Source organism: Fusarium graminearum, chromosome 2 (assembly GCF_000240135.3).
Source record: "Fusarium graminearum PH-1 chromosome 2, whole genome shotgun sequence".
Lineage (NCBI taxonomy): Eukaryota > Fungi > Ascomycota > Sordariomycetes > Hypocreales > Nectriaceae > Fusarium > Fusarium graminearum.
Window position 1 is genome coordinate 1,748,058 of NC_026475.1, and position 16,757 is coordinate 1,764,814.

Genomic DNA, 16,757 nt, shown 5'->3' on the forward strand with positions numbered 1-16,757 from the left:
ACTGTACGATAGTATTTACGATGTGTCAAAAGACAACCAATATCATGCGCATGATCGATCTTGGATCTGCTACATCTCTTTTTCGTTTTGTTCGTATGCGATATCCAAACTGTCCCCAAACTATCTCAGCGAAGTGATCTAGACACTGACATAGCCGCGCATCACTGGAGTAGCTGTCCCTGAGAGCTTGACCTTGACAATCTTTGACCCTTTCACGCCCACATCAACCACGATGTTACTCTCCCTGCCCATCTCAATACCCTGGTCGATTTCGTACCGGAAGTCGTGATCAACAATGCTAGTCTGCTGAAGCGAAAGATGGCTTGAAAGCGCGCTGGCAGCACTGCCCGTAGCTGGGTCCTCCAAGGCACCTTCCATCATCCTCGACCGAATAGAGTATACTGTCACGCCATCTTCCTCGCGTCGGTCGTTGACCACATAGTAATATTTACAGAGGAGGCCATTTCTCCAATCGTCGTCAAGTAGGTCATTTACAGGCAGGGATACGCCGCTTATTCGAGCCCTTCCGAGATGGTCAAGATCCGGGAGCTCGATGAGCGCAAACGTCATACCATTGACGATACTGAACAGGGGTGCACGAAGTTCACAATCGCGTATCGCAGGGTCCGGGGATATTTGGCCAGGCGCTGGTGCTGATAGATCGGCCAAGGTCTTACTGTGACAGCGGACGTTGTGCGGAATAGCAGCTTGGATATACCCAGGACGGGTCTGGGTGAGGGCAATTGGGCCTGCTTTTGTTATGACCGTATCAACGCCCTTGGGGATAAGGGTGACAGCGGCGCCTATAGTGGGATGTCCAGCAAACGGGATCTCGGTGTCGCTTGTAAAGATGTCGATCACTCGATGAGTGACATCACTATCGGCATCGGGGCTGATCTCATGGATAAACACCGTCTCGGAGAGGTTGAATTCGCGGGCAATGGTCTGCTTCTGCTCCTGCGTAGGCTTAGGACTATTGCTATCTGCAGGAATCGTAACGACAGCGAGGGGATTGCCTCGGTAACGAGTCTTTGTGAAGACATCGAGCGTGACAAAGGGAAGCTCCATGGTTAAGCTTTGGTGGCTTCAGCTGGAGGGGACGTTAGCTTCTATGGGAGTGCAGCAGTAAGCAGATGCGGTACAGGAGAGATCTGCTGAAGATAGTTTGGAGATTGAGTGCGGGAGCCTTGAACAATTTGAGCTTGACACAAGCTTTGGCCTGAGAAATCTCGATATAGCAACAATTGAATGAAGTTATGACGAAGGAGGGGAAGAAGTGTGGTGGGGCAGCATCACTTTAGCAGGATGGAAAAGTAAAAACTGAGTCAGGAAAGTTCAGGTGCTAGATAAGCTGTAGGGTAACCTCATGTCCAATGTTTCTGTTAGTAGCATCTTGTAAAAACAAGTGATCGTAACTCATAGGGTTTAAATTGCTCAAATAGCCCTATTTCTCCGATGCTGTGAACTAGAACTCTATCTTTATATAATCGGAGATTGTTCAGGTGCAAAGCAGGGTTGCCAAATGAGACCACTATAAAGAAGGGGGCTTTCCGCCAAAAGAGAGTTATCGTGTTCGGTATGTCCTTTTACACTTAGGTAAGGCACAAAGTCTAGCAGAGCGGAGCAAGAACCGCATTGGAACGAATTAGCCAATCAAATAACAAGGATTATTTAGTGTTGATCATGGCCTGTACATTCGACCAAAACAGCTTGAGTGGCCTCAGGCAAGCATTGAAGGTCGGTTCCATGTCTGCAAGGCGCCAAGACATGAGTAGTTTGACGAACGACGGGGACTTGCAAGGAAAAGAAAGACACCTCGTAGGTTGGTTTTCGAGGGATCTGCAGGCTAGTCACCAACAGTGACTTCATGGCGGGTAAAACACGAACAGGACAGGGCAAACCAAGGACATTGCAAAAGACACAAAGCGGCTGCAACTCGACTCGTGGTGACTTCAGATGTCCCGCAGTTCATCATATCCCTAAGCCTCGAGAGAGCAAAAAGTCGGCATTTCCAATTGCTGCCGTAAATGGAAACTCATCAGACGATGGTCTGGGCAAGGGGCCATGGACTGAACCCAGTCTTGGTGGGGACTTTACAGAGCAAAGCTTGAGCAAGGTCTGGGCGAAAGTGGAGGGCACCCATGCTAGTGACAGACGCTTGTTGCAGCTGGCGCGGCAAGGGGCAGGGCTAAAGATGCACCAGTGGATGTCCACCTCGTGGCATGCATCTTTCAATGGAGTGACATCCATTTGACTAGTCCTCAGTGGACTGTAGGGTAGTCATAGAGACACTGATTCTGTTGATCAGGAGGCGAATTCTTTCCACCTTTAAAGATGACGCAGCAACTGCAGGATGGTGGCTGGGCTTGGTCCAGGCGCTGTTTTGTGCGTGTGGTAGCTAGGTGGGTAGAGTCGTGTAAGAGAATTGGATGAAATAGATCTGGGCAGATCTGGACCAGGGGGTAACAGTCAATGGCTGGCTCGAGAGACATTGCGCGAGGTGGTCAAAGTTTTGATGTGCAAGGGCAGCTTATCGCGATTTTACGTCGGTAATCAATGCCTAACGGCCAATCCAGCATGGGATTTTCGCAAAGGCCAAACAAGACTCAACATGATACAGCACCTGGGCTAATTATTGAGTCAATTGCCGCGTACTCCCAAGCCTGTCACTCACTTACACTGAGGCAAGTGGAGGGCCGATCAAAGCTCCGCGGCTATAGCAATAACATCAAGTCATATGAGTGCAGGAAAACCTCGGCCGGAGAAACGTACTGAAACCCACTCCCATGTCGAATACTGACTGACGCCAGCCATGACAGAGGGAAAGGCGCTGGAATACCAATGGTGTCATTGGCTGTTGAGGCTAATGTATGTAAGAGTGTAATGTCAAGCGAGACGAGAGACTTACACACATATCCTTTGAGACATGACATGGGGGACGGGCATAGCCTTGCGCCTCGGTCTGCGCCTCGGTCTCAGGCACAAAGAGCGTCTACATTGCAACAATAAGGGATTGATTTGATTTGATTGCCATAGGTGACGGTTAAATGGAGTCAAACAAGGGGTCCAAGAGGGCCTTGCCGGTGCTGGAGGGACTCCTTTTGATGATTTGGCCCACTGCTCATCTCCATCGGCTTGTAGATGAAGTGGATACTTGCGTATTCGACAGCGTTAGGAATCGAATTTGGTCGGGACCGGCTTTCTCGCTGGGCTTGGCGCTCGCTCATATTGAACTGAATATAGACGGTCATGCATTAACAGTGTCTCGTCCTGTACAGCATAAGCGTGTCAAGAGAATGCGGTGTAAGAAAGATGGTCGCACGGAGCAAACAGATGCATCTGCAGATGCAGCAGTTGCAGGTGTAGTTGCAGATGCAGTGTGACCTGTAATAAGAGAGAATCCAAGTTGGACGGCCAGGATTCATTCAGTTCAGTGTATGTATTATTTGACACGCAGTTGGCAGGGACGCCAGGGAATGCCTGTCTGATCTGCTGTGCTGTTCTGTGTTTTGCTCTCTCTGCTACCTGAGCTCTGATCACATTACCCACAGAGTATCCACGGTCATTCTCGGGCGTTCCCCAAAAAAAGATTTCAGGGTCCTCCGAGTCGACGCTAACCACGTACCTAGTAGCAGTGACCCGAAGTGGCCCGGGTTCCGGAGGTACTTTCTTTGCCTTTGGCTTTGCCTTTGCAGGACCGCAGAGAGACGGACGCGGATGAGGCGGAAAAAAACAGAGTCGGGCATGAGGCGAGGCTATTTCCTGGGTAGGTAGTAGTGAAGAGGCTGCAAGTGTACAGTCCAAACTAAGCCCGAAACAGAAAAGAAATGGAAGACGTTGGCGAGTCAAGATGGCTAAACTGTTCAAAGTAAGTGCAATGATTAAAGTCATCTCATGCTCGTAAGTACTGTACCTGGTTGCGTAAGTTCAATTGCCTCTGCCCGGGCCGTCTGGTCATCATCGATACTTGGATAGTGACATATTTGATTGATTGATTGATTCATAAATATGTGAGCAGGTGAAAAATGTTACTTTGGCTGCCCGGTCAAGAGTAAGCGCCCGCCCTCATTATATTTTGGCTGGCAGCCATCATGCAACGATAGGTGTTTCTGCCTGCCTCTCGCTTCCCAACAGCAGAGGGGAAAGTGCTGTCAGTCAGTGTGTCTGCCGGTCGTTTTTTTCCTTTGCAATTTTGGTGCTAGATACTTGGATTACAAGGATGCTCTTAGATATCCACTATTCATGACCCCACCATGCGTTAGCGTGCCCCTCTCTCGGCAGCCATGCACGCCAGTCTCAACCAATCCAGTTTGGTTGAAACGAAAAAAAAAAAAAAAAAAGTTCGAGCTCTCGTGCTCTTGCTCTGCGTTCTTCACTCCAACATGTGGCAGTCAGCATACAGAGTTCCCTCCTTCCCGTCATCAAGGGGATCATCGTTTCTCCTCTTGTAAGTCAAAGTGTGCCTCCGGGCCTGCAATGGAGACAAGTTCATTCTCTCCGGGCCTATCAGCTTACAAGAATTGATTCATTGCAAGTCCCTTCTTAGCTAGCTTCCTCGTTTGTGCCTTCCCCAGCACCGCTACTGTACAAGTCTCATCGCCCACTCTTTGCCCCCCATCTCATCCCCTTCTACTGGAGTACTCCTCATGGTTACCATTGTTGCGCGCTCCCTTGCTCCTGCCTATTTTCCATGTTCTGCTCTTGCTCTTGCTCTTGCTCTTGCTCTTGTGTCGTCAACACCCGTAGACCGCCTCCACTCTCGGCTTCAATCCATTCATCCATCCATCAATAACAAACACTCCCACCCCCCTTCGATCATCATTCCCTTGACATCTCTCCTCCTTCATCCTTCCATCTTTATCCATACCCATAATCTACATCACCGTTGTCCTCGCTAGATTCATATAGTAGACCCTTGGCGATCAATCTGATCCCTTCCAACACTGAGTTTACAACTGCTAGCAACGTCCCGGTGACCATTCTACCAAAAGTCGACAGTCCGTCCGTCCATCATCTGTATAGATAGACTCGTCTTCTTCTCTTCCAATCTTAATCTCTATCTTGTCTCAACACAACACGCTCGCCATCGCAATGCCTTACAATACGCGCCGCAAGTCGCTATCTTTACCCAGTCTCGGCATACATGTCCCAATGACACAAGCTGCTCGCGCTGCTGCCGCTGCCTCCAAGAGCGCTTCAAGGTCTTCTTCATCGTCATTATCCAGTGCTGCCTCATCCGCCTTGTCACCACCATCATCAGGTTCTGAGGCCCCCGAGGCGCATCCCAGCAAACGACAGAAGCGATCCCATACCAACGATAATGCTCTTGAGCAGACACCACCTCCTTCGCCAACACTAGAAGATACAGTGAAGTCCAAGATTGATTTTGAAGCGATTCGCGACGATATCGTTGAAGCCGTCATTATTCAATTGCAATCTACTGGAAACCGGCCTCACTTGGTCAAGGAGTTGGCTACCGTTTTGGCCCAACGTCTTACCTCTGTGCAACAGTAAGTTTTGAGACAGCTACCATTCCCCTCAACCCCTCCGCCTCCCGTACGCTAACATTCCGATCCCAGCTCTGCCAACCCTTGCGCTATCATCTCTTCCCGGCTGGCTTCATATGCTAAGCGATCATGCTGGACTGCCCAAAAACCCTGCCCTCTCGCCAAAGAACTCGAGAACATTCACCCTCGGAGGACTTACTACTTTCTCACTACCTGCCCTCGTCAACCCATCCCTGAACCCAGCTCTGCTGTGCCTTCTTTATCCGCTCTCGACACGCCTTCCGTGTCGTTGACGGACGACTCTGGCTCCGACGATGTTGAAGCTCGCAGACGCGAGCTCAGCCCCTCGCCTGAGGTTGACCTCTCGGATCATGGATTCGAGGAAGGCGACGATGAAGTCATGATGCCTGCTACTCCCATTGGCTCTCTTCCTTCTCATCATCGTTTTGTGCCGAACCGTCGCAACAGCCGTCATAACTCACCGCCTCTGGAAAAAGACGAGCGGGAGTTTACTCAAACGGCGGATTTCTTGCAGAAACGCAAGTTTGCCGAAGACACCCCTGCTGCTGAAACCGCCGATCGCACCACCCACACCTCCGAGTATGGATACCGCGACGACTTTTGGTTCGGTGATCACCGCATCTTCACTTCAAGTGCCTTGCTTACCAGCCCCGCGGTAAAGTCTAGCTCCATGTTAAACATGACATCAGGTCCCCGGAAAGAAGATGACGGCGAGACCTGGTTGAAGTTTAACAAGCTTATGGAATGGGACCAGGGCGCCGAGAGTATTGAAATTGACGAGCTCGATGGCTTGCTTGACGACTGCTGAGCGATTACGACTTCTCTAGCAGCTGCAAGAGATCGGGGATGAACGAGATGATAATTCCGCCATGTCTGTGACGACGGATATACGACACACTTATATATTAATTGCATGGGGAAGGCGCTTGTTGAAGTACTTGTACATTTAGAACTGTCTGGTGTTTTGGATTGATTCGGATTGGAGTATCTGGAAAAGGGATCATAGCATCCCCGTGGTTTTGATTTATTCGGCGCCAAAAAGGATGCGCATATTTGGGTTCTAAAAATGCAATGCCGCTCATACTGCTTTCGACTTTTGAATATTGTACATATGTATTCTAAAAATCCTTCTCATTCTTCATATTAATCGTTTGCCCGAGTGAATGTGCGACGTGTCAGGAAGTCTTGTCATTGACACGTAACTCGATCCATACCAAGGTACCCATTTGTAGAATGTTGGGCCGCTCCACCTTGACGATTTCAAGACCTGGTGTTTTGCTTGCTGCTTCTTCAACGAGACCCTCGATATCGCGATTCCACCAGCAGCCGTACTTCTCAAAGTGTTTGCCGGCATTTTGATCGAGGAGGCCATTGACGATGCCATACCAGCCCTTGCCGTGCTCGAGGAGAATTATGCGACCTGACCCTGGCTTGACAACCTTGGCCAAGTTGTTGACGACAGCGACAGGGTCAGACACTGAGCACAGGCCAAAGGTTTGAATTACCGTATCGTATTTCGTGGTCGCAGGGGTCGCAGGCCCAGGGATCGGATGATGTGCGTCGGAATGAATTAATCGGAGCTGATCGTTGAGATACGATAATTGCCCTCCAGTATGGTCGGCCATAGTAGATGCGCGAACAATGGGAGCAGACGTTTCCATGGGCGGAACAGTCTTTACCAGGCGTTTTCGAGCTACATCGAGCATATCGACCGAAATATCGAGACCGGTGAATGACAAGACACCCCGAGGCATCTTGCTGCCGACTTTGCTGAGTTTCCCCTCCACGCGCTTGTTCAATGGCTCCCAGTTGAAGTATTCCAGGTTGCGACCTGTTCCCATCGCTAGCTCCAACACATGTCCGTCCGCGTGCTCTGCCAAGCGCTTTCGTAGTTTTGTGATGCCCATCCACCACTCGGGAAGAGTAAGCTCCTTGTCAAACTGTTCCGCGTTATCGCCATCGAGGGCTGGTGGTCGACCGGTAGGGGTGGCGTGTTCGCATGCACCGCTGCAGGGTGTCGCTTTGAAGGACGCAGCAGCTGTACCGAATATGTAGAATCCAAGAGCGCCGGCGAGTAGAGCTGCTCCGGTAAGAGGAAGCCATGTTGCACGCCAGAGATCGAGGAGGGTTTCGGCTTGCTGAGGGGGAGATGTCGATGATGTGGAGGACGATGACGAGGATGACGTGGAGGAAGTTTTCGGGAGATGTTCAGGTCGAGGTTTGCTGGTCGCGGTGTATTAGTATACTCGCATTTGGTATATCGTATGCGGACAAGGAGATGTACGGTTTGTAGGGTTTCGAAATCTTTGGTGGGGGTCGAGATGTCGGCGTTTTGATATTAGGGCGGGGAGTTCGAGGTGCAGAGCTTGCGAAACGGCATTGTGTGCGGATGGCTCTCATAGTGAGGCCTGGAGCTGAAGCGATCATGTTGGCGGTATTTCCATGAGGTTTGTGGCGACAACTGAGGTGCGAGGTGGGGGAATTGAAGCTGTCTTGATGATGAGGTTTTACATGTGGAAAGTGAATGGATGAAAATACAATTCAGGCAGGGTTTCGTGGAGCGGGTCTGTTCCATTCGACAGGTGGGTCCAATATCTGGGGGGCGCATTCATCATATCGCGGAGCGTTAACGGCTATTGATAATTTGGCGACTTACAACAATACATCTAGTTGTTCCCGAATCTTTTGAATCAGAAACTGAACCTGAATAAAGAGAGTCCAAACCCCATAAGTCTCTCTTTTAAACTGATACAAAGAAAATATGGCGACGCAAAATGACCTCCAAGAGCTCATACGCCTACTCACGGCGCGTAAAGTGTCCATGATGGCAGCCATGGGCCAAGTGAAAGCTCTGCAATCAAAGAATCTTCGAAGGTAACATTAATGATGTCCTCTCATGCCATCATACTAACGAGTATACTGCAGTATCGCTCAAATCGCCGATGCCCCTTTGGCTACAGTTGAGGAAGCCCTCGGAGGTGATGCCAAGGCAGCAAAGAGCCTTCACACAGCGTGCAAGAATCACGAAAAGAAGAGTGGTACTAAGCGCGCAGCTGAAGATGGCGTCCCAATTACAGCAGAAGTGAAGAAGCCAAAATTAGAGGCTCATCGACGAGATCTGGACTATAGCTCTATGTCGGGGGATGATCTCGAAGCAACTCTGGAGTTACCATTGGAAGAGAACGAGGAAATCATACGAAACACTACCGTTGTTACTAACAGAGCTCCGTTGCTCTTAGCCTTCGCTGTTGAACTATTGCGATTTACCATGCCGGAACAGCCTCCCAGCAGTCGGTTGAGCCTCGCCCAGGCTGTCGTGAGCGCCAACTCGCGAACCAAAGCTATAAGTATAGGCATCGAGAAGGCCCCTCCCGGTGGGCAAGAAAAAGCCCCAGAGGGACAACCCAAGATTTCAATCATGAACCGTCCTGTTCCAGTTCTCAAACGAGGCGGTTATACCTGGTCAGGCTCTTCTCAGGTTACATCATCCAACGCTTCATCAGCAACTCTCCAGAGCAGCCAACCGAACCCCAAAGGCTGGACTACAAGCCGAAAGTTATCTTCAAGGGGTTCCGTATTCATAGCCCATGCTATACCTATAACTTCGCCTTCTACACGTAGTGCGGTTGTCAAATCTCTTATGGCTGAGAAGCCGGAGCTGGAGACTGCAACACACAACGCCTGGGCTATTCGAACTAGCTTCGGAAACTCGCCCCTTAAACAAGAAGCTTCCTTTGATGACGGAGAGTCGGGATGTGGAAACTTCTTGCTCCAACAACTGCGCGATCTCGACATCAGCAACACCCTTGTCGTACTTACAAGATGGTACGGCGGTGTCATGCTTGGCCCCGATCGCTGGCGCCTGATGAAAGAGTGCCTCAACTACGCTCTATCATCCCAGAAGCGCACATCCAGTCTCAATGGAGAACCTGTATGGGCTCTCGATCTAGAAGACAAGAACCCCTCAACATCAACAGTTGGCATGCCGATCCATCGACCAGAAGGTGCACGGAACTACATTCTACGAGCCTTTGCACCAGTCGAGGACAACGGAAAGAAGACGGTCACAGCTGCCAATGAAGAGAAACACGAGAATCTAGGACGTGTTCTCGGTGCGTTGCGGTTACTGTTTGCGAGCTGGGCTGGTACTCTGAGCCGTGATGAGTTGGACAAGCGAGCGTGGACTTGGTATATCAATCTTCGGCCTGATGTTGATGCTGGGCCTGTTGGATGGGGAGCTAAGGGGACGCTGAATTTGGGAAAGATATTGGATTTGAGGAGGAAGGAGGGTGCATAATGTGCGTAGGTTAGATACATGAGCGCTGGCCGAGAACGGCAAAAACTACTAATGTACATCTGCCATGTTTTTTTTTATCTCCAAGCTTCGATTAGTGAGTCCGCCTTGAGCAATGCTATGATTCACGAGTCTGAATAGTTGCCGTGATTTAGTGCACGAGAAGAGGGTTGGTAAGAATATAACTTTTTAGGTTGCTCCAGAGATACGACAAACTTCACGTACAGGTGACATGTCAGATGCGACCACCAAGGTACGTAAGGTTTTACAGCTCTTGCGTTGGTGTAGTAGACTGGGAAACGGTTGAAAATTGTAGACTTCTTCATTTACGCTGAGTTCAAGTCATTCGAGTCCTCTTTTGCCCTATGCTGTTATGCTCTCCCAGAATGAGAGACTGAGTGTTGTGCAGCAGGTTGCCCGTTATTGTCAATATATATGCCACTTATCAGACCCATATCTCAAAAATAATCTGGCTTAGCCATCAGGGTAATACATATGGCTTCATACCAGAGTTTACTTGTCCAGTCACCCATCGTCCTGGCATATACTAGGTCCAGTCTGTCTCTTATTCCACACCAAAAGTATCCAACGGTTTCATGCTTGAGTCACAATAGTACTGATATCAGTGGATCATGCAAATATACTTGGAAAGTTCTAGGGTTTTATAGTTCAAGTCTGAGCATAAACTTCCCGAGTTTATCGAACAACCGTTGCGCCTGCATGCCTTTACCCGAGCAACACAGATCGATACGCCAACATACTCTCAGCAAACCGACCTCTCTGATTGATTATCCCGTCACGAGAAAGGCTTGCCCATATATATTTCATCGATAAAAGATCTTTGGGCCTCTTTATGAACAACTGCAATTGAAAGAATACTTATTACCCCTCCAAGATCATGTGTATAGGTCCCAAATTGACAATATTCACCCATCAATTCGCTATAGGCGCAGTGGCAGAGTGGTCTAATGCGATAGACTAGAAATCTATTCTCCTCGGAGGCGTCTGTTCGAATCAGGCCTGCGTCGAATTGATCTTTTTGAAATGTCGGCGTCCTGTTAATTCCACGCCTGTCAGTTAGGTGGTCGATCTGTCTTTTTGTCGTCAGTGAAACAAACTGGTTGGTTCGTTGTGTTACATCAATGGACTTTATAACGGTACTGGGTGGATAACTGCATGTCTGAACAATATTGACTTTTGAAGGCAGACCAATATGAGTCAACTGGGGCTGTTTCATATAATACACGACCTGATGACATGATGGAATTCCGGATGAAAGGGCATGTTTCTCTCGAAAACAAGAAATTATATAAGTAAACCTGGTTTATGGTCTTTCTTCGAATTGTCCCGAGACAAAGAAACGCGACTAAGACGCGTGCAGTAGTGCAGCAAGGTTGGAACGACTCACCGTCTCCCCGAGACCTAAATAAGAAAGATGACCGTAGGTTTAATTGAGCTTTGGGTTATTCTCACCAATCGTTGGATAGAAGTCGAGTGTAAGCAGGAACAGAGGCGCTGTTGAGTAAAATGACTCTAAGCTCGCAGCCTGCTAACTGACACATGTATCCATGCGATCGCTACAGTCCTTCTGAAGATTTACTGCTGGGCTGTCAGTGATGCATTACAGGTAGGGCCATGCCAACAACTTAGGTACCTGCTACCGAGGTGACTGCGCAAACATAAGAGGTATGCAGTTTGCCTATCTCGTCCGAAAGTAAACATCAGTCCATACCGCCAACCTGGTAATATTCATCCGTCGCGATAGTCACGAATTCTCGGTCGCCAGGAACAAGCACAGGAACAGAGACAGAGACACTACAATCTGTCGCAACGCCCACCACAAAGTTGATGCACAGACAACGATATTCTCCTCCCTAACTTCGTATAACACGAAGCCCTTCAAAGATTCCATGCATTAGCTGGCATCTTCTTTTCTTTGTTCCTTTATTTTCTGCTTGTTGACTGACTTGAGCCTGTTCGTACTGGAATTGGACCCTGTTTCTTTCTTCTGCATCCCCCCGCCTTCCCGTCTTCTACTTCTCCTTCTTCCCCCACCATCGGCAGAACGAGACCTCTTTTTCTTTGGTCACTGACCGACTAGCAGAGATAGTCTCAACTCGCAGACATTTTTCTTTGCTGCCTGGGCAACTCGAGCCTGATTCTTTTCTGACGTTTCACGATTAACGATCGCATAGAAACGAAACAAGGCAAAGACAAGACAGGACAAGACAGGGCGAGATACCCACTGTGCAATCTCGATAATAAGACGGGACTTGCAAGCATCACCGCAACTTAAACCCCAAGGAGCTCTACCTACAGCTACGGCTACAGCTTCAGCTCCCCCATCCACGCCGCCGACGCAGTGTCTCTCGCTTAATTCACTATAAGACGACTCGCACGTTTCGTCCTTTCTCCAACCCGATCATCGATTTGCGATACCTTGTTCGCATACACAACACCGACCATGGAGAATTACCAGAAGCTGGAAAAGATTGGTGAAGGTACGTGTGCTCTTCACTGCCAAGCTTCACCCTGAAAGCTTCTCTTGACTACAAGATATAATTCTGACATGTTCTAGGCACCTACGGTGTCGTCTACAAGGCTCGAGACCTCGCCAATGGCGGGCGAATTGTCGCCCTGAAGAAGATCCGCCTCGAAGCTGAAGATGAAGGCGTCCCAAGTACCGCCATTCGCGAAATTTCTCTCCTCAAGGAAATGCGAGATCCCAACATTGTCCGTCTGTTCAATATTGTTCACTCAGATGGTCACAAGCTGTATCTCGTTTTTGAATTCCTCGATCTCGATCTCAAGAAGTACATGGAATCTCTTCCCATAAGCGATGGTGGTCGAGGCAAGGCCTTGCCCGAGGGTTCATCGCCACACTTGCAACACCTTGGCCTCGGTGACACAGTTGTTCGCAAATTCATGTACCAGCTTTGTGACGGTGTCAAGTACTGCCACTCCCATCGGGTCCTTCACCGTGATCTCAAGCCACAGAACCTTTTGATCGACAAGGATGGCAACCTCAAACTCGCCGATTTCGGTCTTGCCCGCGCTTTTGGCGTGCCTCTGCGTACGTACACTCACGAAGTCGTCACTCTTTGGTATCGAGCCCCTGAAATTCTACTGGGAGGCCGTCAATACTCGACTGGCGTGGACATGTGGTCCGTTGGCTGTATCTTTGCCGAGATGTGCACGCGCAAGCCTCTTTTCCCCGGCGACTCTGAAATCGACGAGATCTTCAAGATCTTCCGGTAAGTGATGCGACTACGCCATGACTAGTATCTAGGCAGCTAACAACTATACAGCACTCTCGGTACACCCTCTGAAGACAACTGGCCAGGTGTCACATCGTACCCTGACTTCAAGGCATCCTTCCCCAAGTGGCAACGTGACTACAGCAAGTCTCTATGCAGCACCCTTGATGACCATGGTCTGGAATTGCTCGAGATGATGTTGGTGTATGACCCAGCAGGGCGTATCTCGGCCAAGGGAGCCTTCAACCACCCTTATTTTGAGCCGCACCTGGCACAGAAGCAGGCATCTGCTCAGACGAATGGCTACTATCACTAGATGGGATACGCAGCTCCATACCAGATGATGCAGATGCAAATGCACTAGCTTTGCCCCGCCGACAAGCGGGCTGGCGGGTGGGAACAGTATTCTTGCTTTGAGGATACATTTGACACTTCGACCAAAGCCAATGGGACAACACAAACATGACAATGGCCGTAGGGCTTCCAGGCAGCCCTACGCAGTTGGCTGCCTCTTGGCTTAGACTGTGGTTCGACTAGCCCTGCTTGACTCAAACTTGCATTGCCAGAGGATCTATCAGTACTTGTACCGGGCATTCTGACCAACATAGCTGACCTGTTGTGTTATGAGGTCAAAAGCTGTTGGGCCTGGTCAACTAACGGGGTTGGGTGGATTCGTTACGACAGAACAGGGATAGAATCAATAAGCAATTGCCTGTCTTTTAGGCGTTTAGGAGGCAGACAGATAGAGGACTTGATAGATCAAGTTCTCAGGAAGGGCGGCAGATCTTTTATTCGTATGGTTTTGATTTTAAATGTGCTTTGTAGATGATAGTACTCAGCGCAGCGTACGGTTTGATATCCGGGGTGCATGGCGAGGCATGGCAATTAATAAAATTATGATACGTTTAGCAACGGTTATTGTGCAGTCTATTCTCTTCATGGTGTGCTCTTCAGATCTGTCTCGTAAGACCAACTGCATATGGAGTTGGCAAGGAATAGATGACCAACATTGGCCGCATGGCGACAATGTAACGAAGTCGTGTAGCTGCTCGAGCAATGTATGGCCATGTCGTACAGCGCAGCATCACTCAGCCTCTCGGATGGGGTTTGAGATCTTTACCGAGCAACCGGGACGAACCAGGCCGGAGATTATGACCGGCCAGTCGTGCCGACCACAAAGCATTGTGCGTCTCGCCCCCGTAACCAACAACAACAAACTGATGGTCTGGATCATCTTGGCAAATTGCACTGCCACCAAGAATACAACACGGACCGAAGGATTTCTACAGGCGTTTACAAAATGGAGAATATAGGCGCCGGTAGCTAATATAGATTGACCAGGTCGCGCGGCTCCATCTGAAGAGTCGCCCGTCCTGCAATACAGATCTATTCTGGTAACATATTTGTTTATTTTCCGATCTGTAAATTCCCATGTTGTGCATGGCTTGATAGCCGCCCGACAAGAATAGCAAGCTGGGGTTGGTCTTGAAACGCGGCGCTTAGAGGAGGATTGTAAGCGCCCTCATGTAAAGTGCAGGGTAGGAGTCGTAGTATTTCGTTTCAGTTTGACAGAACGTGTATCGATTAATTTTGAAACAGCTAATGCGAAAATTGAGGCTGTGTTGTATTTTTGTTGTTGATTCCATGCTTCACTGGTGTATAGTCAGGTTGTCTTGTTGGTGTTGCATGAATCTTGAGAGGCATCCAAGAGGGCAGAGAGCAAATGCAACCATGACTATGACTCTTGTAACAGGAGCCTGTAAACTCTGTTTGGATCAGCATCGCGAAAACCGTTGAGAGTCAGGTATGTCATTATGCATCAAGCTTAAACCCCCGTACAACGCTGAGTTATCATGCACCCTAGGGCTGGTCTGGTCTGTTCAGGCGATCGTGAGCGGCAGTGCACAGCTCGGCCGGGGGTTTTACAGCGGGAAGCGCCAATCCCGCGGCTTGAGCCGAGGTTCTGGACAAAATGTGGAGACTTGGAGCAGAGGCAGCCTACTGAGTAGCAGAAAAGTTGACCTTCTAAGTCTTGGGTTACAAAAATAAATAGCCCAAAGAGCAGAGTTTAAGTAGCATAAGCTGGTCTACTAATTTCGTCTCTTATGCTTCTAGCGGCCAATTTTTCTGATACCCTGAGGGCAGCCCGGAGCTCTTTGTGGGGATCGCCCGGACCGACCGATCGACCGGAGCGGAAGAAGAAAGGCATCGGACGCGACCACGGAGGATTCCCTTTTTCGTTACAAGGGAAAAGCATGGATAATTGTTTTTCTTAATTGTTGTATTGACAGTTCAGTTAGGTAGAGTATTCGGTCTAGTAGCGGAAATACGAGATGTGAGTTTGTAAGGATTTGGGGGTAGTCCACTCTACACGAACCTCAGTTAGTAGATCCGATCAATAATAGCTGGCTGATAGTGGATAATACATCCATTACGGCCTTGCTTTTGCATCAAAGGTCTACACCGCAATATAGCAGCACAAGGAGTCACTCGTTGTCTCCCGATCACGGATCCAATACAAGGCATTAGTTTGCGATTTTTAGTTGACTTATCCCCCGCATGGCAGGTAGGTGGTTTGATGTTGGGCATGAGGCATGAAGCTAAAGGCTAGGACTAACCCAACCACGCGGACATGTCAAGGTCATGAGATGGTCCACTCTTGCATTGCAGCCACCGCTACTGGGAGAGACCTTGGGAGTAAGGCATGAAAAGATTCCAGATCAAGTGATGACCACGACAGCTTGTTTTTGTCTTGTTTTGTTTCGCAACTACTACAAGGTTTCACTCGAGATGCTTTATCTCTGTCGTGTTTGTGCTGTGCTTTGCTGTAGACTACCCATTGGACCTGGGCCTAGGTTGGGGTCGAGTTTTAGTGGATACACGAGCCGTACGCATGAGAGTGTGAGTGGAGGACAAGTCACGGATTAGCCTGCCAACTCTTCGTGTTGATAAATCAACTACTACCTTCCTCCCTGTCTAGAACATGAAGATCTAGACAAACCCGGGAGGATACATATGGACTCGAGCTGCGAATAGCTGCATATCCCGAAACCAGCCATATTGGAGCCGTTTGACTGACTGCAGCCCTCCGAAAGCGGTCGGTTCAGTACGTGTCGGCGTCGCCACGCTTCGAGCCACATGCCTCTTCCGGTGCCTGTGCCACACTTGCTTTGCGTAAAGAAGAAGCGTATGTGTGCATCAGCCACATCTCGAAAAGCAAAGCAGAGCAAAACCTTCTTTTTTTTGCAGGGGGGAATCGAGTCAGAGCCACGCATTAGGTGGGAGGACTCTTGACATGCAGGCGTCAGGGATACTCATGCGGGGCTGGCCAATCACAAGATCAGATAGGGGAGAAAATCGGACGGATCTTGGGGGGCGTGTAACGCCATGGCTTCGTGCAGGTGCGCTACTGGCTTAGACCGGCTCAGGGGTCAGTGGCCAGGGGTTCTAGGATCAGGGGCTAGGGACCTTCAGCAGTAGAGCAGAGTTCAGTCGAGTTTGAGTGTCGACTAACTGACAACTATCGTGACAAGATGGGTGGATGGATGACTCTGTGTGTGCTGTTAGTGGTCGTCCTTGATTCATGCCATACGACAACTCCCAATCAAGATGCCTGCAACAGTCGGGAAGCAGAGTTTTTCCAAAAACAGAATAGAAGTGACCAGAGAAGTCATGTGA

General features: G+C 49.4%; 6 protein-coding genes and 1 non-coding gene across 7 annotated transcripts; 4 read left to right on the plus strand and 3 right to left on the minus strand.

Moving 5' to 3' along the window:
* Positions 1-138: 138 nt before the first annotated feature.
* On the minus strand, positions 139-1,068 carry FGSG_08473 (uncharacterized protein; the record flags this gene model as incomplete). The annotated part of the gene is made up of 1 exon (XM_011321990.1): positions 139-1,068. The coding sequence occupies one exon, from the start codon at positions 1,066-1,068 to the stop codon at positions 139-141; it is 930 nt and encodes a 309-aa protein (XP_011320292.1).
* A 903-nt stretch (positions 1,069-1,971) lies between these two features.
* Positions 1,972-2,933, minus strand: FGSG_08472 (uncharacterized protein; the record flags this gene model as incomplete). The annotated part of the gene is made up of 4 exons (XM_011321991.1): positions 1,972-2,269; positions 2,679-2,714; positions 2,773-2,863; positions 2,909-2,933. 4 exons carry the CDS (start codon positions 2,931-2,933, stop codon positions 1,972-1,974), a joined length of 450 nt encoding a protein of 149 aa, XP_011320293.1.
* Positions 2,934-5,091: 2,158 nt separating this feature from the next.
* Positions 5,092-6,336, plus strand: FGSG_08471 (uncharacterized protein; the record flags this gene model as incomplete). Its single annotated transcript, XM_011321992.1, has 2 exons — positions 5,092-5,510; positions 5,580-6,336. 2 exons carry the CDS (start codon positions 5,092-5,094, stop codon positions 6,334-6,336), a joined length of 1,176 nt encoding a protein of 391 aa, XP_011320294.1.
* Positions 6,337-6,703: 367 nt separating this feature from the next.
* Positions 6,704-7,955, minus strand: FGSG_08470 (uncharacterized protein; the record flags this gene model as incomplete). The annotated part of the gene is made up of 2 exons (XM_011321993.1): positions 6,704-7,751; positions 7,813-7,955. 2 exons carry the CDS (start codon positions 7,953-7,955, stop codon positions 6,704-6,706), a joined length of 1,191 nt encoding a protein of 396 aa, XP_011320295.1.
* A 334-nt stretch (positions 7,956-8,289) lies between these two features.
* Positions 8,290-9,825, plus strand: FGSG_08469 (uncharacterized protein; the record flags this gene model as incomplete). The annotated part of the gene is made up of 2 exons (XM_011321994.1): positions 8,290-8,402; positions 8,454-9,825. 2 exons carry the CDS (start codon positions 8,290-8,292, stop codon positions 9,823-9,825), a joined length of 1,485 nt encoding a protein of 494 aa, XP_011320296.1.
* A 943-nt stretch (positions 9,826-10,768) lies between these two features.
* FGSG_20705 lies at positions 10,769-10,850 on the plus strand. Its single transcript has one exon. It is a non-coding gene; the product is annotated as a tRNA-Ser (tRNA).
* Positions 10,851-11,675: 825 nt separating this feature from the next.
* FGSG_08468 (cell division control protein 2) lies at positions 11,676-13,771 on the plus strand. Its single transcript, XM_011321995.1, has 3 exons — positions 11,676-12,323; positions 12,401-13,076; positions 13,131-13,771. Exons 1-3 carry the CDS (start codon positions 12,287-12,289, stop codon positions 13,393-13,395), a joined length of 978 nt encoding a protein of 325 aa, XP_011320297.1. The 5' UTR covers positions 11,676-12,286; the 3' UTR covers positions 13,396-13,771.
* Positions 13,772-16,757: the final 2,986 nt, after the last annotated feature.